The sequence below is a fragment of the Ambystoma mexicanum genome, chromosome 11 (genome assembly GCF_040938575.1).
Source record: "Ambystoma mexicanum isolate Mex_15411 chromosome 11, UKY_AmexF1_1, whole genome shotgun sequence".
NCBI classification, from domain to species: domain Eukaryota; kingdom Metazoa; phylum Chordata; class Amphibia; order Caudata; family Ambystomatidae; genus Ambystoma; species Ambystoma mexicanum.
In genome coordinates, this window is record NC_090934.1 from 700,433,380 (window position 1) to 700,457,068 (window position 23,689).

General features: G+C 49.3%; 1 protein-coding gene across 3 annotated transcripts in view; it reads right to left on the minus strand.

Annotated features, from left to right (window-relative positions):
- The window catches only part of LOC138503670 (solute carrier family 13 member 1-like), a 989,022-nt gene that overhangs the window by 164,497 nt on the left and 800,836 nt on the right, over window positions 1–23,689 (minus strand). For all 3 annotated transcript variants that reach the window (XM_069623570.1, XM_069623569.1, XM_069623568.1), the window contains one exon: window positions 1,874–1,975. In XM_069623570.1, the coding sequence (XP_069479671.1) occupies window positions 1,874–1,975 (102 nt within the window). The remainder of the gene's footprint in view (window positions 1–1,873; window positions 1,976–23,689) is intronic.

Genomic DNA, 23,689 nt, shown 5'->3' on the forward strand with positions numbered 1-23,689 from the left:
CCTCACAGCTATAATCAGGAAATATACTACCTGTTTTTACACACCCACAATTAATTATTTCATGTTTTATGATGTTTGAAATCAATAGGGTCTGGATTAGTTATAACTGTTGTGTAGTCTAACATCTGTTTTTGTCTTTGAAAGGACATTCCTATTTCGGAGACAAACAGTAAAAAGAGAGCGCTGTCTTGACCTGTACAAAAGCACAACAAAGCACGTTAAACAAATGTGAAAAGGGCTAAAATAGCAGACATAATCCTGTTCTGGTCATAAGCGGATTCATATTGATATTGATATTTTATTTCTATCGCGCTCGTACACAAGTGTTTCAGAGCGCGACAAGGGGAGGGAACAGGGGAGAACAAAACAGCGATCTTACTAGGCCCAGTGACATTGAGAACGTGCAAGTGCATGGGAGAGGGGGAGGGGAAAAGTGCATGGAAGGGGGGAGAAGTGGAAAGTGCGAAGCAGAGGAGAAACATAAATAACAATAAATAAATAATAAAGGCAACAAACAATTTTAGTGCAGCCAGCAATTTGCAAGTGCTAGGTTTAAGGCAGCAGACAGGGTAGGTCTGATAAGTGCAGGAAGAAAAAGGTGGGGGGGGCTGTATGGGTCCAGATACAGACCCCAGTGCAACGGATGGCCTGGAGGCAGTTTGGGAGGGTGGCAGGGTGAGCAGGTACCTGGGCCCAGAGGACAGAGGGTGGCCAGGTGCACGGTGCCAAGAGAGAACAGATCAGCAGGGGACAGGGGGAGCGAAGGTAGAAGAAAAGAGGAAGGTCTTGAGGTGCTTCCGGAACCAGAGATGGTTCTCCTCAAGCTTTAGAGTGGCTGGGAGGCTGTTCCAGAGGGAGGCCCCAGCCGAAGACAAAGATCTACCCCCAGCTTGTTTCTTTGAAAAACAACTGACCCTGAAGGAGTTGGAGGTAGAGGAGCGAAGAGCTCGAGAGGGGAGGTATTTGCGGAGGGATAGCTGAAGGTATTTTGGACCCAGGCCCCAGAAAGCTTTGTGGACAATGCAGAGGGTTTTGAATTTAATCCTTGCATCCACTGGGAGCCAATGGAGAGATTTCAGAGCTGGAGAGATACGATCCCAGGGCTTGAGGCCAAGGACAAGTCTCGCAGTCCTGTTCTGGAGTCCTGTTCTGGATTAGTTGCAGAGGGCAGAGAGTAGAGGCAGGTAGATTTAGAAAGTGGCTGATACAATAGTCCAAGCTAGAGAGAACCAGAGCTTTGGATACCATGAGCTTCTGGGGGAAGGAGAAGAAAGGCAGAGTACCTCTGAGGAAGTGCAGTCGGAAATTTGACTTTTTAGAGACCTCAGAGATGTGGGCGGAGAAGGAAAGGGTGGAGTCAAAGATGACCCTGAGGTTCTTAGCCTTGCAGGTGGGGGTAGGAGGAGGGCCAAGGGAGGCCGGCCAGAGAGTGAGAGGAAAGGATGGTGAAGGTGTGCCGATGAGGAGGATCTCCGTCTTGCTGGCATTCAGACAAAGATCATTGGCGGCACACCAATCTTGAATGGCAGTTAGGCAATCAGAGATGAGAGAGGGAGAGGAGGTGGCAGAGGGCAGCCTGAAAATGAGTTGAGTGTCGTCAGCGTAGCACTGGAAATTTGAGCAGAAAGTGGCAATGCAGTGGGCGAGAGTTGCCAGGTATTGGTTGAAAAGCCAGGGCGAGAGGTTAGACCCCTGGGGAACACCACAGGTAGAGCGGAAGATAGATGAAAGGAATGAAATGATTGAAAAGTAGAGTGGACTAACAATCACAAAGAAAAATCTTTCTCTTATTAATAAACAGGTGTTTAAGTCTTTGATTAAAAAGAATAATAAATGAACAAATTGAAAATCAAAATGAACTTTCTCTACTTACAGTCCAAACAGTGAATCCCAACCGGGTACAAATCCAGGGTCCCGTGTAAACCATGACAGTGCCATCAGAAGAAATATAACAAGTGTTACTACTTCTGGATAGCTGTAAGGGAAAAAAGGTATCAGTCAATTACTGAGCATGAGAACATTCGAAGACAAAAAAAACGGAATTTCGAGATGCACATTTCCCCGCAAATATGTGTTGGGGGGAGGGAGGGTTCAGGGTTATACAGAATATAAGGGGAGTTTTTGGGTGTTAGGGGTTCACTCGCCGCATATAATTGCAGAGCAATCTTCAGGAAAAGAAACCGGTATTTTCGGCTTCTAATTGATTTTTAGAAGTGATGCCATAGATCTGGAAAAAGTAGTCACTTAATGATGCCTTTGCAAAGTCCTCTCAAACACATTGCAAGCCAAGTTGCTTTTTTCCACTGTCCACATACACCTATAAACCAAAGTGCTTTGTTTACATTGTTCGTCTGTTTTTGTTACCGAAAAGAATATTAGCAGTTTACAAAACCAATACTGGGACTGATCCAGTCACTCTGCACAGTGAAGTTAAAGCTCAACAAAATTAACTGTCCTTCATAACGACCAAATATCTTCACATCGTTTTCAAGGCACCCAATTTTTTTAACCTATATTTTCGGAAGGTATCATTTATCAACACCCTTGCTCCATTTCTTGATTGACAGGGAAAACTCAACCCTCCATTTTACGTCTAAACCACCAGTAACATACTTAGGGCAATACCTACTCTAACTTCAACCAACATTAAACAAAGTTAGTATATCATTGTGACATGCCTTTCACCTACTACAGATCGTCTAACCAGCTTTTTAGGTCCCGATTATGGTTGTTGGTGCACCCTTGTTCTGAGCTACATTCAGACTGTGTGTCTACCCTGATGTCATCACGGCCATTTGGGAAACTTTATCATTTAAACACCATACATAGTTTTCCTTTAGAGAAAGTAGGTACACGTACTCCCGATAAAACCAGGAACACACAACATGTTTCATAATATCGTTTATGGAAATGATGAAGACTAATGAAGATAGTAGTTTCAATAACTATCGGAGACACCTCTCAACTACTGTTTTACTTTTTCACATATTAATAAAAAAATAGCACCAAATCTAAATATGAAGCTTTTTATATACGTGTTCACATAGCCCGATAACAGAACGCACTGAGTGTCACACATACTGAGTTTGCAATAAAAACAAATAGTAGTGAATCTCTCCAAATGGCCCAATCACGACCATAAGCATAGCAGACTAAGTTAATCTTTTGGAGCACACTCAGTCCCATAAAGTGGACCTGCTGCAGACTAATCATTCTAATATGGCTGTCTTAGTGAAACAATGTCACAGCGGAAATGTTGGCTGCTCATATGGATTACATCACGACCCCATAGACTGTAATGTGGCTGTCCACTATATACTACCATTATGCGGCACTAGACCTAGATTAAGGGCCACAGACAGTACTCTAGCAGGGCTATATCACATCTCTGGCTTTCCAAAATTGCAGTTGCCATTGCCCAACAAGCATGCCTAAAGGGACCACCCCTTTTTTCCATTCTCTACTGGTTTTGTAACTTACTTCATAACATGGGAGATAAACGTTTTGACAAGCGTTTTTCCCCTTTAGACATATATAAATAAATATGTTCAGTAACCCACTCTTAACATTCTATTTTTTTTTCATAACAACATTTTATTAAGGTGTACAAAGTCATCAATACATGAACAACAGAAATTGATCAATAATCGCAATAATCAGAAATATAAGTTCATATGGAGGATAAAAAATAGTCTGTGGACGGCATAGCTCGAATGTCCGATAATTCATTTGGGCTTAGCAGAGTTGTCAAGAGTTCTGGGAAGGGACTATGATTGAGGGTTATGGGTTGGTCAGTAGAGGGGGCTGCTTTGTAACCATCTGGTGAGTGGTGGCCTTCTGGATAGGGCCGGGAATCTCGTTGCATAGTCCATGAAAGCATCCCAGATGTTCATGTTTTTGGTGAATGAGTTGTTCCGGATCGCGGTCACCTTTTATGCTACTGCAATGTCCCAACATTTGTGCCACCATAGTGCTATTGAGGGTCCCTCCTCATGCTTCCACAGACGGACCATGGCAATTTTCGCTGCAAGGAGTAAGTGCGTACACAAACGAGGTATGTGACCTGAAATCGGTAATGCCCCTTCCCCTGTTTCACCTAAGAGAATGATCCCCGGGTCCAAAGGAATAGTGAGTCCCGTAATGTCCTTAATGTTTTTAATCACCTCCCTCCAGTATGCCTCCGCCTTTGGGCAGGCCCATATCATGTGAAATAATGAACCGGGGGTGGCGCAGCCTCGCCAGCATTGGTCCAAGAGATGTGGATTAGCTCTGTTGATTTGGACCGGGGTCACATAATATCTATAGCAGAATTTGTAGCCCCCCTCCCTGTTTGTAATGCATTGTGAGCTTTTATGCAGTCTGGTCCATATTTTTGCCCATTCCTCCACCTCTATTTCCCGTCCCAGGTCCCTCTCCCACTCAATCATGTATCTTTCTTTTTTCGTGGGGTCCACCCTGTCCAGGAGATGGTACAGTGTAGAGATTTTGCTTCTTTTTGTAGGGGTTGTAAGGGTGCTCTCCAGAGCCGTTAGCTCTCTCGAGCATTTCTCGCGAACCGCCCTATTAGATAACCAGTGTCTTATTTGGGTGTAGTGAAATCTTTCCCTCTCTTCCACCCCAAATTTCTCTTTGCATCTTTCAAATGTGATGGGCATGCCCTCCTCCAGAAAGTTACCCGTTTTAAGTAATCCGCCCTCCCTCCAAGACTGGAAATTATTGGGACTACAGCCTGGCGAAAACTCAGGGTTGTTCCGAATCGGGGATAGAGGGCCCAGCGTGCCGCTACCACCCCACCTCCGAGCCGCTGCTTTCCAACATCGGGCTGTTGTGGTTGTAGCCGCCAGAGGGCCTGTGTTAGCCTGCCTTTTCCTTTCTGGTAGGTGTGGGAGGTCCACAGGGCTGCCCAGGCACCAGGTCTCCTCTATCTGCGTCCATTTTGGGGGATCCTCTTCTTGCAACCATTAGAAGGCATGTGATAGTTGAGCTGAGGGTATCTGGCTATGTCTGGGAGCCCCAGTCCCCCCTGGTTTCTGTCCCGCATCATTATTCGCTTACTGATGCGCGGCTTTTTCCCACCCCAGACAAATCCCTGCAGTTTCTTTTGCATGTCCACCAGTACCGGGCCCGGGATACGGGTCGGTATTGCGGTGCAGGAGTATATCCATCTGGGGATAATGTTCATTTTTATGGCCGAGATACGGCCGAACCAGGAAATATCCTTGGAGGACCAAGACTTTAGGTCATTCTTAAGATTTGTAATCAGTTGTGGAAAATTTGCGGTGTATAGTTGGGCTGGGTCCTTAGTAATTCTCACCCCTAGGTAATCTATCGCCTCTCTCACCCATGGAATACGGGCTAAGGGCTGCTCTTTCCCGTTTAGTGTCGTTGATCGCTAGGGCTGATGATTTATCTAGGTTAATTTTGAACCCTGACAATACTCCAAATTCGTCAATTTCCTTCCATAGGGAATCAAGGGATGTTGCGAGGTTCGATGCTGTGACTAGGGCTTGTGACATTCGGATCGTGCAAGTGCAGTAATGAGAAGTGCAAGAAGGGGGGGACTGCATATAACGCAGAGGGGTGCCCAAGGGCAAGGCTGAGGGGAGTCCAGGGGGGCTAAGTGCGAGGGGGTGCCGGGGATGAGGACCACCGACTAAGTGCAAGGACAGGGGTGAAACAGGAAGGGATGCGCAAACCAACCAGGTTGGTCAGGGAGGGGTCCCGGATGGGCAGTGCTGATATGCGGGAGTGCTTGTATAGACTGGTCAATGGGGCCTGGTAACCTGTAAGACTCATAAGGGACCAGGCCACCAATTGCAGCAGCAGATGGGGATGCTAGCAAGGGAGGGAGAGATGGAAAGAAGTAGAGAAAAGCAGGATCTTGAGAAGTTTCTGGAATTTAAGGAGGTCCGGCTGAAGTCTGAGGGTCAGGGAGGCCATTCCAGAGGGAGGCTCCTGCCGAAGAGAAAGATCTACCCCCCACTCTATGCTTGGAAAAACATCTGATCTGCAGAGAGTTGGAGCCAGAGGATCGAAGGGCTCTAGCACTGAGGTACTTAGGGAGAGAGTGTTGGATATAGCAGGGTCCTAGGCCCCAGAAAGCCTTGTGGATGATGCAGAGAGTCTTGAATTGGATCCTCGCAGACATGAGCCATTGGAGAGATTTTAGAGCTCGGGAGATGCAGTGCCTGGGCTTGAGGCCAAGGATAAATCTTGCAGTCCTATTCTGGATTAGTTGAAGGGGGCGAAGGGAGGAAAGAGGCAGATTGAGGAAGAGGCTGTTACAGTAGGCCAGCCTGCAGAGGACCAGAGCTCCAGAGACATTGAGTTTCTGGGGGAAGTTGAGGAAGGGGTTTAATTATGAAGTGTTGCCTGCCCTAAAGTCCATCAGTCATTCAGTCTCTCAAGTCAGGTGTGGCAAGCCTCTGTGTTCCAGATTTTGTCTTTGCACCATGATATTGGGGTAAAAATGCAAGTTCAGCACAATAAAAAGGGGTTAACTTAGCAGCAGCGGGATTAACCGACTAAAAGGGCAGGGGGCTTCATTGATAGCTACACTGTTATATGCACTAGGCTGGAGAATGCCCTTAATAAGTGTGTTTTAAGCTAACACCACATAGTCAATAAAGTTAATTCACTTACCTTTAAGTATACAAGGTTTAACGTTAGACTGAGGCACTGTGAACAGGCCTCAAAGCATGCTTTTTCAGAAACGAGTTCACATTTCATTAACTTGCTTAGTAGCTACAGAGGCTGGTAGCGCATTGCAACTCCCACGTTCTCAGGATCGCATGGTAGGAAGCGAATAGACTGTTACTTTCGAGGTTAAGAAAGAGCACATAACTGCTATGGAAAGATAATGAATGTATAATTCTTTTATAATTTGGCATATTAAATCATAAAGCTGGTCTACTGACGGTTTTAGATTGCCCATGGCGGTCTCAAATTGCCCATTAGCACATCCTAGCCTGGGAAGAAGTTCAAAGAGTCCCTAAGATGCAACATTAAAACGGTAACTTGTTGGTGGTTCAAGGCTCTGGCAGTGTCATGATCAAATGCTTTCCTTTCAGAAGACGGATGGGGATGATCAGCGGCAGAACCGCTGGTCATCCCAAATGTTTCAGTGCATTGACACTACAATGTGGAAATTGGGATTTAGATTGTGACGTCACAAGAGTGGACAAGGGTGATGTGGTACGGCATGCAGCACCCAATCAAGTAAGATAATGTATGCCCTTCTATAGGGGAATGATTGGATCCTACCAATCTGCTTTCTGTGTGGGAATGTTCTAATGTTGCAATGTGGTTTAATGTTAATTTGCTTTTGTTATTAAAAAAGCTTTTGTTTTAGAGACGTTTCTTTGACAGTGCTTTTCACACAGTTCTGTTTTGCATTCTGTTTGAATTTCGCTTTCCTAGCTGTGACTGGGTCCAGAATAAATTGCATTACAACTTGCCCGGTTTACACTCCTTTTTAGACTACTTTTGTAATTTTTACTGGCGAGTTCCGAGGCAACGAGCTGAACATATTTGGTGGACCGTACATGGATTGATCAGCTTTCCTGACCAGACGTGGGGATTCCAGCCATACTGCCAGAGGAGTGAAGAACAGCGCCTGCTGACCAATCCAAAGAGCTCAAACATCAAGGAGGCCCGCAGACACAGAGTTCCCAAATGTCTGCCCACATGTTCAACCAGCATTTTGTTTGTTCCCGCCTTGTTGCTGGCATATTTGATTTAATCCCCTTGTGCATGCTGGTGTGCTTGTTGGCCACCATGCACTTTGTTACACTTTCTGTATTCTTCCGGCTCTTGCCAACCCAGGTTTTCTCTCAACCTGCAGTGCCTTGAAATCCTTTAGTTTTGACCAAAATTTAGTTTCTCATCTCATACCCTTCTTGGTATTCTTTTGGCTTTACCAACACTTGTGTCTCACACAATTCATTCTGTGATATCTGCTACTTGCACCACCTTGCTTTCACTTCATTCACAAGTGCTCATAACTTGCTTTTGCTCTGTGCGGCATTCAAAAGTGCTTACAATGTCTTTCAGTTCATTCATTATTAAAAATTACTTGCTTCAGTATTCAAAAATGCTTATAACGAGAGACCACCCGGGGGCACAGACAGTATGGCGGCCTAGCTTAACTGTCACGCTCCATCCCTGGCCCCGGTATATAGTGGAGTCACTGGAGTTTTGGGATCAGGACCCTCACCGACTGGGTGTCCGAGCAAGGGAAGTTGGAGAGCTTCAGCAGCCCTGAGGAGGAGGTCCCCCTCACCCCACTTGAGGCCGCAGCGAGTTACCAAAAGAATACGGCTGCGAAGTGACCCGCCGGGGGAGGTGCTGTGGGATCCTTGGTGGGCTGCAGCTCGCAACGACCGCTACTGAGGTAGATGCAAGTGCCTGACATGGAGGGATGGTGAGAGGTGGTCACCTGCCACCCTGCAGTTGCCACGGCCCGCGTTTGGCAGGGGCTAGCGGGAAAGCCTGGTCAGGGAGCACCCAAAGCAGCGATTGGAGGCTGGATCCAGAACGGCTTACAGATCTGACGGCTCAGCCGAGGAGGAGGTGAGGGCCAAGAGAACTGCAGCGAGGACTGAACACTATTCAGGAGGACCCAAAGTGAGGGAGAAGTGAGATGGGACAATGTGCAGGCCCCTACTGAGTGAGGTACAGAGAGGCACCCAGCCTACTGGGCGCACACGCTGACCAGACCACCCTGCAGCAGGTGGAGGGCCATCTATAGAGGCTCTGTTTTGGAGCTTTTGTGGGTCCCTCAGGCCCCCACCTTATATACGGACACTCACCCAGGCTGGCCCAGGGATGGGAAGCAATCGAAGTGCCACCTAGTGGAGGAGAGCTTCTGTCTCTTAACCCGGCATGCAAGGGGGCCACCACCTGGGTGGCCGCTGCTCCTAGATCACGGCCATAACTGGGTGCCTGCTGCCACATTCGTGGTTCTAAGGAGAGAGCGTACCGGGGGCTAGTGCGGGAGGCAGAGTACGGCCATCGGCCACATTGAAGGGTCCTAGCAAAACGCACAGTGGTTAGTGAATTAGAGGGAAACCCTTTTGCTATTTCGCCACAAGACCATAGGAGACATGGCAAAGGCGAGAGGGGTAGTAAGTCCCCACCCATTCACTGTGTAAATAGGTGCAATAAAGTCAGATATCCAAATGATATTAGAGGATATAAGAGGGATGAAGACAGACACAGGTGCAAAGGTGGCAGGTCTCATGGCAAAGGTGGAGTCCATGGAGGAAAGGATGGAGGGCCTCGAGGCGAACCTATCCTTGGTAGAGGTGTTGGGCTTGCAGGTATATGTGTGCCTCCGAAAGGTCACGCAGAGGGAGGAGCTGTGCATAAAGGTGGATGATATCGAAGACCGGACGCGGTGCAGAAACCACTGTTTTTTTTTTACACAATGAGAAGGAGGAGGAGTCAGCGACCAGCCTGGAGGGGAGGATCCAAGAGATCATAGGAATGACATTGGGATCTAAAGCAGGCACGAGGGTGGTCTTGGACAGAGTGTACCATGCTGGGGGTAGCAGCAAGGGGCCGTGTTCGGTCCTGGCATGCCTTCACTATTATGGGGACAAGGTGAACATTTTGGAGATGGCAAGAAGAATGGGCTCCATTGACTATGAAGACTCAAAGGTTGCGATTTTCCAGGATCTCCGGGCTCACACATTTCTGAGGTGGATAAAATGTGCCCCTCTCACTAAATGGCTGCAGAAGAGGGTGAAATAATGATGGGGATACCCCTGAGTGGGAGGGCAAACGTTTTCACTTGATAACCGAAGGAGAAATTATGCAAGCTGTGACCGATTTTGGTGGGCTCCCGCTGTGACGATCCCCGGACTGAGGGGGATGAGAGGGATGGAGGTCATAGAGCCCCAGCCCCCATGGAGATGAAGGGAAACTCTGGGCGACTCAGGATCCAGAAGGTGCAGAAATCCCAGCGATTCAACACCCCATCGCAGAGGAAGAATGAAACCTGAGGTGGCTGCGGACCCTCATCGGGGTCAGTGTTTTCTCAGGGGCGCTCTTGGAAGTGCTGTTGGGCCTCTTCAATATGCTGTTGTCCCAAGGTAGGGCCTACGGAGGAAGGAAAACACAGAGTTTTTAAAGAATACAATGGTTTTTCGCTTTGGTTTGAGGGTGATTAAAGGGGAAAAGGGGGATGCATGTGTTAAGTTGGGGTGGGGGTGGTTGATAGATAGGAGGTGCACTTGTCAATATGCCTCTGACTGAGGAAGGGCTGTTGAGACTTGAGCGTGCTTGAAAACGGTTGGCAATGTTTTAAGAGTGGTTGGGGTCGGAGACTATGCTCTGGTGGTTCGGCTGGTTGCGCCATGGTACATGAGCCACACGGTCGAATGCCTCTGGAGGGAGGCGGTGGTTGGGGGGGGGGTCAACATGAAGCGGTACACACATGAAGCTGGTTCTGAATCTAAGTGAGAGAGGGGAATGAGAGAGAACATTGGTGAAGACGGGCTATGGCTGATGTCAGGGTAGCCACGTTAAATGTCAGGGTAGCCACGTTAAATGTTAAGGGACTCAACTCTCAAAACAAGAGACCCCTGATAAGTAACCTGATGCACAAGCAGCACTTAGCGGTACTTTTCCACTAGGAAACTCACTATAGGCAGGGGAAGGAGTCTGCGATAAAAGGGAGGGAGGCTTCTTCTTGGGAAAGTCTTTCCGGATGACAGAGGTCCAGGTCAAGAGCAGGTTCAGGGGAAGATTCCTGCAGGTGAAAGGGCTCCATGAGAGGATTAAGGTCATGTTGGCCATGCTGTACGCACCCAATGTGGCCCAGATGCGTTTCTTGCGCTAGTTTTTTTTATATTATTAGATGCCTTGGCTGAGGGGACCACTCTTTTGGGGGGCGATTTCAATATCATAGTAAACCCAGATCTGGACTGATGGTCAGCGAAGGGGGTTGGCTGAAGAAAGTAACCAAAGATAATTGTGAGTTTGAGAATCTTCTGGTGGATCACGTTTGGACTGATGCATGGCGGTTTCTCTTTTCCGCCCCGGGCGGTTATACATTTTCTCATGCCCCAACATCAGACGTATACAAGAATTGACCTCTTACTGGTCCTGACGGATCAAATAACCTGCATGGGGATGCCCATGGTGGAGACGATCACGTTGTCCGATCACAAATTAGTGGTGGCACATTGGGGACACCCTGCAGGCGGGGGTGCAGGTGGAAGTGTAATGACATGCTCCTGCGGGACCGGTTATTCAGAGACTTGTTGGGCAAGGATATAGAGGCATGCTTTGAAGCGAATGACAATGGGGAGGTGTACATGGCCATAGTATGGGATGCAGCCAAGGCTACAATGCAGGGGGTAATCATTGGAGAGGGGGCAAGCAAAAAGAGAAAGGGGCCTGGTGGAAGGTAGGTTAAGGAAAGAACCGAGGGGCTTAAGATCTCAACTCATGAGGAGAGGATCCAATCAGGGGGAGCTTTTAACAGATATGAGGGAAAAGAGGCAGGAAATACATTCAGTCATAATAGGGCAGGTGGTTAAAACAATGAGGTACACCAGCAGAAATACTATGAAAAGGGAGATGCTGCAGGGAGTCTGCTTGCAAACAGGGTATGGGGTAACTGTGTGGAGAGAAGAGTGGACCAGATCCGGGGTCCTGATGGGGTGCCAGCGACAATATCGAGGGATGAGATACATAGATATCTGGGTGATCTGTCCCTCCCGTGACTTAAGGAAATGGAAAGATTGGCAATGGAGGTGGAGATCACGCACGTCAAGGTGGCGACAGCCATTGGGCAGTTAAAAGCGGGTAAGGCCCCGGGGGAGGATGGGTTCACTATGGATTTCTATATACAATTCCAGACCCGGTTTAAGGAATTGGTCAAACTCTTTAACTCAATCATGGGGGAGGGTACACTGCTACCATTGTTTCTGCATGCAGTGATAGCTGTCATCCCGAAGCCAGGAAAGGACTGCACATACTGCTATTCGTACAGACCAATGTCCATCCTAAACATGGACGCAAAGAATTTTGCTAGAAAACTTGCATCTAGACTGGAGTTTCTTCTCCCTGGGCTGATCCACCCTGATCAGACTGGGTTTATTTCGCAGAGGAAAGGGTCTGACAATTTTCACAAGACTCTGCACATCCTCAATGCCCCCATGGTGAAAAGGGAGGGTATCATGCTCCTCGCCCTAGATGCTGAGAAGGCTTTTGACCGTGTGAGTTGGGCCTTTCTCGATGGAGTTCTCTCGGCCATAGGCATGGGGCCCAAATGGATGGGTTGGGTGTGGGCACTGTATTCCAAACCTCAGGCCAAGGTAACAATCAATGGTTGTGAATCTCAAGGATTCTTGCTAGAAAGGGGAATGAGGCAGGGTTGCCACTTTCTCCGCTTCTATATGCTCTGGTTATGGAACCTTGGGCCAGGGAAGTGAGAAAGGAGGTGGGAATCTATTAGGTGATGGTAGGGGTGACGGACTACAAGCTCAGTCTCTTCGTGGATGATGCCCTACTGTAAATCACCAACCCCATGAGGTTGGTGGTGTGACTGTTAGGGACACTAGTTCACTAGGGTGAGCTCTCAGGCTTTAAAATCAACTTAGAAAAATCAGTAGCCTTTCTTCCTGGAGGTATGATGAGCGTGGATGGCACTATGCTACCGCTCTTGTGTATGGCACGCCTGAATTCTATCAAGATGGAGATCTTGCAGAAGCTTTCATTCCTCTTTCAGATGCTCCTAGTAATGATTCAAGCTGCCTTTTTGGCGGCAGTGAGGAGTGGCCTGCTAAAATTCGTATGGGCTGGGAGGAAGCACCCTGATACTTCCAAGGGCGGAGGGGGTGGGGTAGGTTTCCCCGACCTGAAAACGTATTACAGAGCAGCCCAGCTTTGGATTTTGGTTGACCACCTAGACCCCCTCTCTAGTAGGCAATGGGTTCACATGGACAATGCAGTCCTGGCGCGGTCACGTTGGGGGAGTGGCTGTGGGTTCCCCAGTTCTGGGTCCCACGGAGAGTGGTTGAGCATCCTATCTTGGAGGTCTTGTGGCCCCTTTGGAGGGAGGGTAATGATACGCAGTGGCTCTCCACATGGCCGTATTCATATAGCTGTATATGGGCACCCCCACTGAGGGATGGGGTGGTGGAAACAACATGGTTCCAACAGTGGTATGAGGTGGGGTTGAACAGGGCGGGCGATTTGTGGGCTGAGGGGCGGATGAGACAGCAGAGGAGGGATACATGGTGCAGGTCCACTTGGTGGCCGCCAGGAGTTGCCTGGCCCAATTTTGGAAAAGGAAAGACCTACCCACGGAAAGACACTGGCTGGCCAAAGTTCGAATCATATATGATATGGAGTTCCTCTCACATCTTCTTGAGGAATTGAGATTGAACATTGAAAATGTGTGCTCACCCTTTTTTGAGAAATATGGACGATAACTGGATCTGAAAGGGGGTACTCAAGGAACTGCTGATTTTCCTGCGAGGTGGCGGGCTCATAAGGTGCTGAATTAAGCTGCATGGGGGATGGGTGGGTGTTGGGGTGGTGGGGGAAGAGGAGTGAGGGTTGTTGGAGGGGATCAGTTACAAGGATAGTAACCCACCTAAGTCAGTCACTAATCGAAACTTTAAAAAAGTAAATAACATCCGATCTCCAGGATTGTGTTATGTCCTCTACTTCTACATTAGATCCTCCCGAACTGCTTGTTGAGACCTTTAACACTAATTTCAGTTTCCTTTTAGATAAACTTGCCCCTCTCAAAACCAAGTCCGTTAGAAATAACCTAGGCCATCAAAAATGGTTCTCACAAGAACTCAAATCCTTGAAATCTGAGAAAAAGGAAGGCAGAAAGATGCTGGCTAAAATACTCCTCCTCTGATAATAAAAGCACATGGAAACTACTTGAGAGAACCTATAAAAATATGATTATAGACACCAAGAAAAACTTTTTCAATAAACAAATTGAGGATGCCAAAAATAAGATCAAGAAATTGTTTGAAGTTCTAAAACGTCTTGAGAAACCTAAATCCCAATTAACCACATTTGCACCCACAAACACGGACGGCTCAAAAATTCAACTAGCCTTTGAAGCAAAAATATCTAAAGCAAGGGACAAAATAAAAGATCAGATTTCCAGCAAAACTAGCTTGCATAGTCCCCTATCTCGTTAGCCTTGCCCCCCTACTCTACCAGACACTGACCCAGAAGCAGAATTTGCTTTTGATTTCGCTACAGTTACTAGACTGGATTTGTCGGCGACTCTAAGCACAATGCATCCGTCTGCTGGTCCAGATAATATACTCTCTCAGAAAATGATTCTTGATAATAGGGACATGTGCGCCCCGTTTTTGGCAAGATTAATCAATGCTCCTTTCCGCACTTGCTCAGTCCCGAGTAGCATCAAGAATGTTTCAATAACACCACTCCTACCGCCCATAGAACTGATATGACCCTCATTGATCTGCAAACCCACATGTTGAGTATTGTGGATAAGAGTAAGGCTGACGTCTTGATCCTGTTGGATTTGTTGGCCACTTTTGATCTCCTGGATCACAAGCGCCTTCTGCACACACTAAAAGACACTGTCAGCTGCTCTGAAAAGACATGCAAGTGGGCGATTATCAAGAATCTGCTGGGGAGAAGCATCAGCAGCCCCCGCCCTCTCCACCTGCGGGATCCCACAGGGGGCATGTATGTCCCCTGTACTTTTCAATCTCTATGCCAGACCCCTTTGCAGCCTCCTAGGAGAGCAACGTGTGTTCTTCACCAACTATTCAGACAATACCCAGCTGGTCCTAGAGATCTCTGGGGCTCATGCTGCCGACCCCACAAATCTCCAAAACATCTATAACCTGGTGAACCTAAGGATGAGAGACAACTGGGTGTGCCTCAATGGAGGTAAAACTGAGTTATTCATCTTTTTGGATCTCCCCAAGCAAGAGCAAAACTAGGCCCCGACTACCAGGCTTTTTTTATCCAGGATTGCGATATCCTAGTGCAGGACAATATCAAAACGCTTGGCATACATCTTGATTGCTCCCTGAGCACAGAGCCACACGCGGCCCAGGTTGGCAAAAATTGTGCCTCCTATCTAAAACTTCTCAGGAACATCCACCCTTACCTCACTGAAAATAACTGCACTACAATAGCCTGGGCGGGTATTCTGTCTAGAATGGACTATTGTAGTGCTCTGCTGGTGGGCACCAATATAAGGAGTTTACAGAAGCTTCAGACGGTTCAGAAGAACAAGTTACTTTCTTACCTGGTAACGTTCTTTCGATGGGATGGTCCGACGACGTATTCCATATCTATGACATGTAATCACCACAGCTGTGCTGCTTCGGAAACTTTTTCGGCGTCTGCGTCCTGCGTCGATGACGTCGATGCGCCGTCGTCGAGGACCTCCTCCGACGTCCGACGTCATCCGATGTGATAAGTAGGACGCACGACGCCCATAGCCTCAGTTGTAGTTTTTTTCCCCCAGAACGTGTGACATAAGTCAACTGCCAGTCAGACACAAAGCCTTGCGGAACGTAAGCTGCTATCGCAAAAGAAATTCTGCAGCGGGGAAGGCCGGGCGGGAGCGATATGGAATACGTCGTCGGACCATCCCATCGAAAGAACGTTACCAGGTAAGAAAGTAACTTGTTCTTCGAGGGGATTGGGTCTTCCGACGTATTCCATATCTATGACAGACTCCCAAAGCAGTACCAAAGCAAGGAGGAGGGAAAGAATTTAGAATCAAAATGTAGAATAGCCAATCAAATAGCAGAGCAAAGGACCGCCTTGCCAAAGGCCAGATCCTGTGCTCGGATGGAATCAAGGGAATAGTGACGTACAAATGTATGTACTGAAGCCCAGGTGGCTGCATCACAGATGTTGCGAATAGGACCACCCCTCTGCAGGGCAGTAGACGCAGCCATACCCCTGGTAGAATGGGCCCGCAAGCCAGCCGGTGGGTCCTTACCCGCCAAACGGTAGCACTCCGAGATGGCCAAAATAATCCAGCGAGACAAAGTCTGTTTCGTCACAGCTTGCCCCAAACGCTTTCCAGCGTAACCAATAAAGAGTTGATCATCCACTCTGACCCGGGACATGCGTGAGACATAAAAGCTTAAAGCTCTACTAGGATCAAGCCTATGGAGCCTCTCCTCTTCCTTACCAGGATGCGGAGGAGGATAGAATGCCGGAAGAACAACCTTCTGGGCCAAATGAAATTCCGTCACTACCTTCGGAAGAAAAGAAGGACGAACTCTAAGGACAACCCTGTCCTTGTGAAATACAGTGAAGGGAGGCTTAACTGAAAGTGCCTGTAACTCACTCACTCTGCGAGCGGAAGTAACCGCAACTAAAAACACAGTTTTCAGAGTTAACAGCCTCAAAGGGCAAGAATGTAAAGGCTCAAACGGAGCACCCATAAGAAACTTAAGAACCAGGTTTAAATCCCAACCGGGCACCAGGAAAGGTGACGGAGGGAACACATTAGTGAGCCCTTTCAGGAACTGTGAAATCAAAGGGATTTTAAAGTAAGAACACTCTTCAGACGAGCGCTTAAAGATGGACAGCGCCGCCAGGTAACCCTTAACGGTACCCACTTGCAAGCCCCTGTGGGCCAAAGAAAGTAAAAAGGACAGAACCATGGGGATGTCACATGCAAAAGGATCCACATTCTGAACTCTGCACCAGTCGCAGAACTTACGCCAACGGTACAGAGACTTTGTTGCCGGCCTTCGGGCCGAAAGCAACACCTCCATCACGTCCTCAGGGAGGTCCCAATCCTTATACCTCAACCTTTCAGAAGCCAAGCGTGAAGGTTGAGGGATCTGACCTCTGGATGGAGAACCTGACCCCCCTCCCGTGAGAACAGATCGTCTCGGTAGGGAAGACGACGTGGAGGGCAGATGGTTAAGTCGAGAAGGTCCGGGTACCACGTCCTCCGAGCCCACGCCGGGGCAATGAGGATCATCCGGGAACCGAACTTCCGTAACCTCAGCAGCACTTGCGGGATGACGGGGACTGGAGGAAACGCGTACAGCAGCGGGAATGACCACTCCACCACGAACGCGTCTCCTAAGGCTCCTTCTGGAGGAAATTCCCGCGAGCAAAACCTTTCGCACTTCCGGTTGACACTGGAGGCGAAGAGATCCACTTGAGGGGTCCCCCAAAGGGCGAAGATCTCCAGGAGAATCTCCTGAGCCAACTCCCACTCGTGAGAAATCGCGCTCTGCCTGCTCAGAGCGTCCGCCGTCACGTTTTCGGCTCCGGCCAGATGAACTGCCGAGATCGAAACTTCCTGCTGGATGGCCCAGAACTCGAGCTGCATCGCCTCTCTGCACAGAGGAAGTGACCCTGCCCCCCCCTTTTTGTTGAGGTAGTGCATGGCCACTGTGTTGTCAGTCAGGATCAGGACATTCTTCCCTCGCACAGACGGCAGAAAAGCCTTCAGGGCTAGCCTGACGGCCCTCAGCTCCAACAGATTGATATGGAGTCTGGACTCCGACGGAGACCAACGACCGCTGACTGTCAGCCCGTTGGCATGAGCTCCCCATCCCGTGAGGGATGCATCCGTCACGATCGTCACCTCCGGCCAGGGAAGCCAAAATGGAGCCCCCTTCATCAAGTTGCCTTCGACGGCCCACCACAGAAGGTCCCGGGCGACCGAGGACGGCACCTGAATCGAGTCCGACATCCTGCCGGAGGACTGCGACCATTGCGTCTTGAGTGCCCACTGCAAAGATCTCATCCGCAGGCGAGCCTCTGGCACCAGAAGAATGCAGGATGCCATGAGGCCGAGCAACCTCAAGAACTCGAACGCTGGGAGCGTCTGGGCATGCTAAAACTTGTGCACCATCTGCTGAATGTAAAGAGCCCTCACCTGGGGAGGAAAACACTGCCCCAGGGAAGTGTCGAGCACTGCTCCGATGTACTGGAGCCGCTGTGTTGGCGTCAAATGGGACTTCTTTAAATTGAGGGAGAAGCCCAGCCTGTGAAGGGAGCGACAGGTGATCGATAGATGATCCAGGACTTGCTCGGGAGAGCTCCCCCTGATCAACCAATCGTCCAGGTAGGGGTAGACGTGAATCCCCCCTTGCCTGAGATGCGCTGCCACCACCACCATGAGCTTGGTGAAAACCCTCGGGGCGGAGGTCAATCCGAACGGCAGGACCCGAAACTGAAAGTGCGAGTCGCCAACCGCGAACCTCAGGTACTTCTTGTGCTTGGGATGGATCGGCACATGGAAGTAAGCATCCTTGAGGTCGAGTGACACCAACCAGTCCTGAAGCTGAAGGGCCTGGAGGACTTGAGAGAGAGTAACCATCTTGAACTTGTCCTTCCTGAGGAGTTTGTTCAAACCGCGCAAGTCCATGATGGGTCTCAATCCCCCGTCTTTCTTCGAAACCAAAAAATAAGGGGAATACCATCCCTTGTTCCTCTCCGCTACAGGCACCAGTTCTATGGCGCCTTTCTCCAGCAGGGCTTGAATTTCCTGCGCAAGGAGCGGATCCGGACTCTGCAAAGAAAGGTTCCCCGGTGGATTGTCGCGAGGCCTGTGCCGAAAAGGAAGACAGTAGCCGTGGGTTATGATCTCCAGAACCCACACATCTGAAGTAATGGCTTGCCACTCTACAAGATGCTGCGCCAGCCTTCCCCCAACCGGCAAACCATGGGACATGGCCTCACGACTGAGTGGGAGCGGCTGCGGCGTTACCTGAGGGCAAAGAGGCAACTGCCCGAGCGGCCTTGGCACCACGGGTACCCTGTCGTCCACCTCTGGTACCCCTGCGTTGGCCTCTTTGACTGCCAGCTCCTCTCGCTTTACTGAAGGATGAGTAATAGCGAAAGGAACCACCCCTCCACTGCTGTCCCCTAGGACGAAAAGGCGGAGGTTGGCGAACTGCAGCGCCCAACGACTTCGCTGCAGCTTTTGAGGTCTGCAACCTCTCAAGGCTCTCGTCAGCCTTGCTGCCAAAAAGGTGTTCACCATCAAAGGGCATGTTGAGGAGCCGGGACTGCACATCAGGAGCAAACCCCGACTTCCGCAACCACGCAAACCTGCGTATCACGGTGCTCGCCGCCATGGACCTACTGACGCATTCAGCCAAGTCCAGACCCGACTGAACGGACTCACACATGGCATCCTTACCATCCTGGACCATAGCAAGGAAACCATCCCGTTCATCCCCTTCAGGAATATGTTCAGCCGCTAACGCAACACAGTTCCACAGAGTGTGCGTGAAACGTGACAAGGCACAAATGGAGTTGGCCGCCTGAAGCACCATACCACCAGAAGAAAACACTTTCTTCGCCCAGCCATCAAAACGTTTGTCGTCCCTATCAGGAGGGATGGTAGGGTACGACGCCTGCTTTGCCGGGGCCGTGGCCGCCTGCACCACCAAACTTTCCGGAGTGGGGTGCCTGGTCAAGTAGCAGGGGTCGCTACTGGCTGGACGGTATTTACGCGACAAGGATCTGCCCACCGCCGGGAGACTCTCCGGAGCAGTCCAAGCCGCCGCCACCCTTCTCTGTAAAGCCATATGGAACGGCAGTACCGGGTCAGTTGGGGGACCAACATCAAGGATGTCCGTCAGATCATCCTGCACAAACTCCCCTGGGGGAGCAGACCATCCCAGATACTCAGACACCCTAGCCATAAGGCGCCGGTACGAGGAATCGGCATGGGAGCCAGGCTCAGGCCTACAAAATTCCACCTCCGGAGAGGTGTCCAGTCCACTGGCATCATGCAGTGACTGCCTCAAATCGTCAAACTGACTATGGCCCGAGACAATTTCATCTGGCACCTGACTAGGAACCAGGCCATCAGAATCCTCATCCGCCTCCGAAATATATTCCAGGTGGCGAAAAGGCACCCGAGAGTGCTTGCTCTTAACCAGAGCCTTCCTAGGGGGTACACCCGTGACACGGGGCACCTCCGACACGAAAGGCGTCGATGGCGTCGAGCGAATCGGCGCTGACGCCGAGAGAACCGGCAACGGCGCCGAGAGGATCGGCGTCGAGGAAATCGGCGTCGACGTCAGATGCAGCGCCTCCAGTATCGGCGGCGTCAACACAGCCCTCGAAGCCGGAGCCCCGAGCGTGTCCCTCGACGACCTGATCGTCGACGGCTTCGACGACGTCCACGAAGCCGGAGCCTCGAGAAAGCCTGTCGACGCCCTCGACGCCTCAGACGTCGATGTCTTCCTCGAAGACTTCACAGGAGCACACGGTCTCGAACGCGTCGAGGACCGGGACCTGGAACGGGTACGGCGAGAACGAGCCTCCTTGTCCGAACGGGACCGCTCCCGTGACTCGTGCCGACCACTCTTGCGAGCGGCGTCTCTCGACCTCACACGGCCGACCCCACTCGGGGGCGCGGACAGCTGAGTACCCTGCGACTCAAGAATCGCCAACATTTTCTTCCCGAAGGAAGCCCATTCCTCCGGCGTCGCACGGCTGGTGGGGTAACCGACGTGCCGTGCAGAATCCTCGGAAGAGGACCTGGAAGGCGACCGGTGACGGCGCTTCCGAGAATGCCTCGAAGAGGCTGAGGAGTGGCGAGACCCACTCCTAGAAGAAGACCGACGAGACTTCCGACGATGACGCGGAGAGTCACCCCTCGAATCATCCGTCGAAAGCCCCGCCGACTTCGACTTCCGGGGCTTGGACACCCGACCTACCGACAACTTCTTCTTACGTTCGCGTAAGGCTTTGGACGTGAGCGACTGGCAGTCGATACAGTCATCCGTGTCGTGGGCCTCCCCGAGGCACCAGAGGCAGGCGTCGTGCGAGTCAGTCACCGACATCTTGGACCCACACTCCCCGCACTTTTTAAAGCCCGGACGCGGGGTTGAAGACGAAGTGGAAGACATCGCCGAAGGAAATTCACAAACGAACAGGTTCGAAGAACCAGAAAGAACAGAACTCCAAAGAGTCGAGGTTTAGAACCGAGAAACACGAAGCAACACGTTCGCGGAAAAAACGGAACTGAGGCTATGGGCGTCGTGCGTCCTACTTATCACGTCGGAGGAGGTCCTCGACGACGGCGCATCGACGCAGGACGCAGACGCCGAAAAAGTTTCCGAAGCAGCACAGCTGTGGTGATTACATGTCATAGATATGGAATACGTCGGAGGACCCAATCCCCTCGAATGATACTGTATGAATCATAAAAATGATCCTGAGAAAGTGCCATATCTCAACCTACCGGCAAGGCTTATATTGGCTCTCTGTAAGAGCCAGATACCAATTCAAAGCAGCTACCTTAGTACACAAATGCCTATCTGGGAAAAACCTGAGTTACTTGAAACCATTAGTGTCCTGGTATGAGCCCTCACGGCCTCTTCGTTCAACTAACCTAAGGCTAGTCAACTTCCCTTTTTTCAAGCGGACTAAAAGCTAAGGCAGATCATTTGCCACCTGCTCAGCCAAAACCTGGAGTTCGCTCCATTTACACCTGCTGCTAGATAAAAACATTAGACCCTTTAGGAAAGCATTGAAGACCTTTCTCTTTGAATAAACTCTTCTAACCCATCTGTAGCTCTTCTCCTGTCCCATAATTTGTTGTCTCATGTTTATGTGTGTGCCCTGATACCCTCGGGTTACGGCGCGTTATAAATCAATATATAAATCAAATAAAATAAAAAAGGCACTTGTTTCGCAATTCAAAAGTGCTTATAACAACTTTCAGTTTTTTCAGCATTCAAAACTGTGTGTTTCTAGTCCCCGGAGCACCCTGGTATGACTGCTCTCCTGTTGTCACTCACCTGTTGCATACGTCAGCTCCCTTAGGTTTCTTACCTCTCTCTGCTCTGTTTTCTGGCTTCCAATAGCTCTGCTCTTCTCTCACAGCAGCCACAGTAAGCACTGCTCGCTCTCTGGAGTCCTGCAGTTTGTTTTTGTTTGTTTGTTTCTTTGTTTTGTTTTTATTATTTGTAATGCACACCTAACCCAGAGGTAGCAGAGCGCAGGAGCAACAAGAGGATTGTATAGCTTAGGTTACATAAGGCACTGTAGATGGGTCCAGCTATGTTACAGTACTGGACACATCACAACAAAAAGACAGTACAGTACAGCAAGTCATATTTACATAAAATATACACGATATTACAAGTTTTATATAATATCTGAGCACGGAGGATCAGCGATAAATACATTGTCATGTTCCTTGATCCAGGATATAAGATTAGATCTAAATTGTAAGTAGGGGAGGTCTTCCCTTAGGGAGGGCAGTAAGGAGTTCCAATGTTGTGCTGCTTTGACAGGAAAGCTACTCCCCCCAGTCATAGTATGTTTAAATCTTGGCACCAGTAGAAGGTTGGAGTTAGCCTTTCTGGACGGGCGGCAGGATGCTTGTCTAGTGAATCTCGGTATGAGGTATTGAGGGGCAGAATGGTGGAGACATTTGTGAGTCAGGGAGACAGCTTTAAGGAGGATCTTGTCTTTCGTAGAGAGCCAGTTAACAGATCTTCTGTCTGAAATGTGGGCGTTTTTCGGGAGACTTAAGGCTGCTATTAAAGCGTTATTTTGCAAGATTTGAATCTTGTTCGGAATGTATTTGTTACTACCTACGTAGAGAGCATTACAATAGTCCAATTTGGACAGGATCAAGGCTCTGGCTAGGGTAATACAGTTGTTGGAGGAGAGGAAGGGTTTGGCTGCTCTGATATGTTTGCATGTGTAGGAGGTAGCGGAGGCCATGGCGTTTACTTGTTTTTTTAAAGTTAGTGTAGAGTCTAGATGAAAGCCAAGGGTTTTAACCTCCTTAGCCACAGCAATGATGTTATTATCGATTTTGAATGAAGAATAGTTCTGGCCTAGTTTATTGAGGTTGGATGTCGTGCCTAGGATGAGTAATTCCGTTTTGTCATCATTCAGGCATAGACCGTGTGAGGCCATCCATGCCTGGATGATGAGGTACACTCTATTTACAAAGGCCAAATCCTTGTCATAATCCCCCGTCAGCGGGATGAGGATCTTTGTATCATCAGCATAGTTTGTGTAGGTGCTACCCAGATCATCGAAAATGGGCTTTGTGAAGATGTTGTTCAAAGTGGGAGGGACACAGGAGCCCTGTGGCACACCACAAGTAATGGGCATTGCGTCAGCAGCTGCTAACGGGGAGAAGACTCGCATTGTTCTGTTATTGAGAAAAGACTGAATCCAGTCAATAGCCTCTTGGGAGAAATGGCTGCCGACTCTAAGTGATTGCATAGGATCCTACGGTCAACCAGATCGAATGCTGCTGAGAGATCGAGGAGCAACAGTAGTGCCGTCTTACCCTTGTCTCTCAGCTCATCCATTTGTGCCTTAAGATCTATAAGAGCAGTCTCAGTTCCATGTTGGGGTCTGAATCCTGACCGTCTTACTCCTAAAAGGTGGTTGTGTTCAAGGTGATGTTGAATTTGTAAGAAGTATGCTGTTTTGTCGAGGATTTTAAGTAGGAATGGCACTGTGGTGATGGGGCGGTAATTAGTAGGGATGGAAGGATCTAGATTTTGTTTTTTGAGGAGTGGGAGGACCTAGGAATGTTTCAGGTTGTTAGCTATGGTTCCTGAGGAGAAGGAGTCGTTTATTAGTTTGGTGATAAATGGGGAGAGTTCGCGAGCAGCATCTTTTATAAGTTGTGCTGGGCATAAGTCACCATGGCAGTTCGAAGTTTTGATGGTAAGGATGACTTTTTTGACCT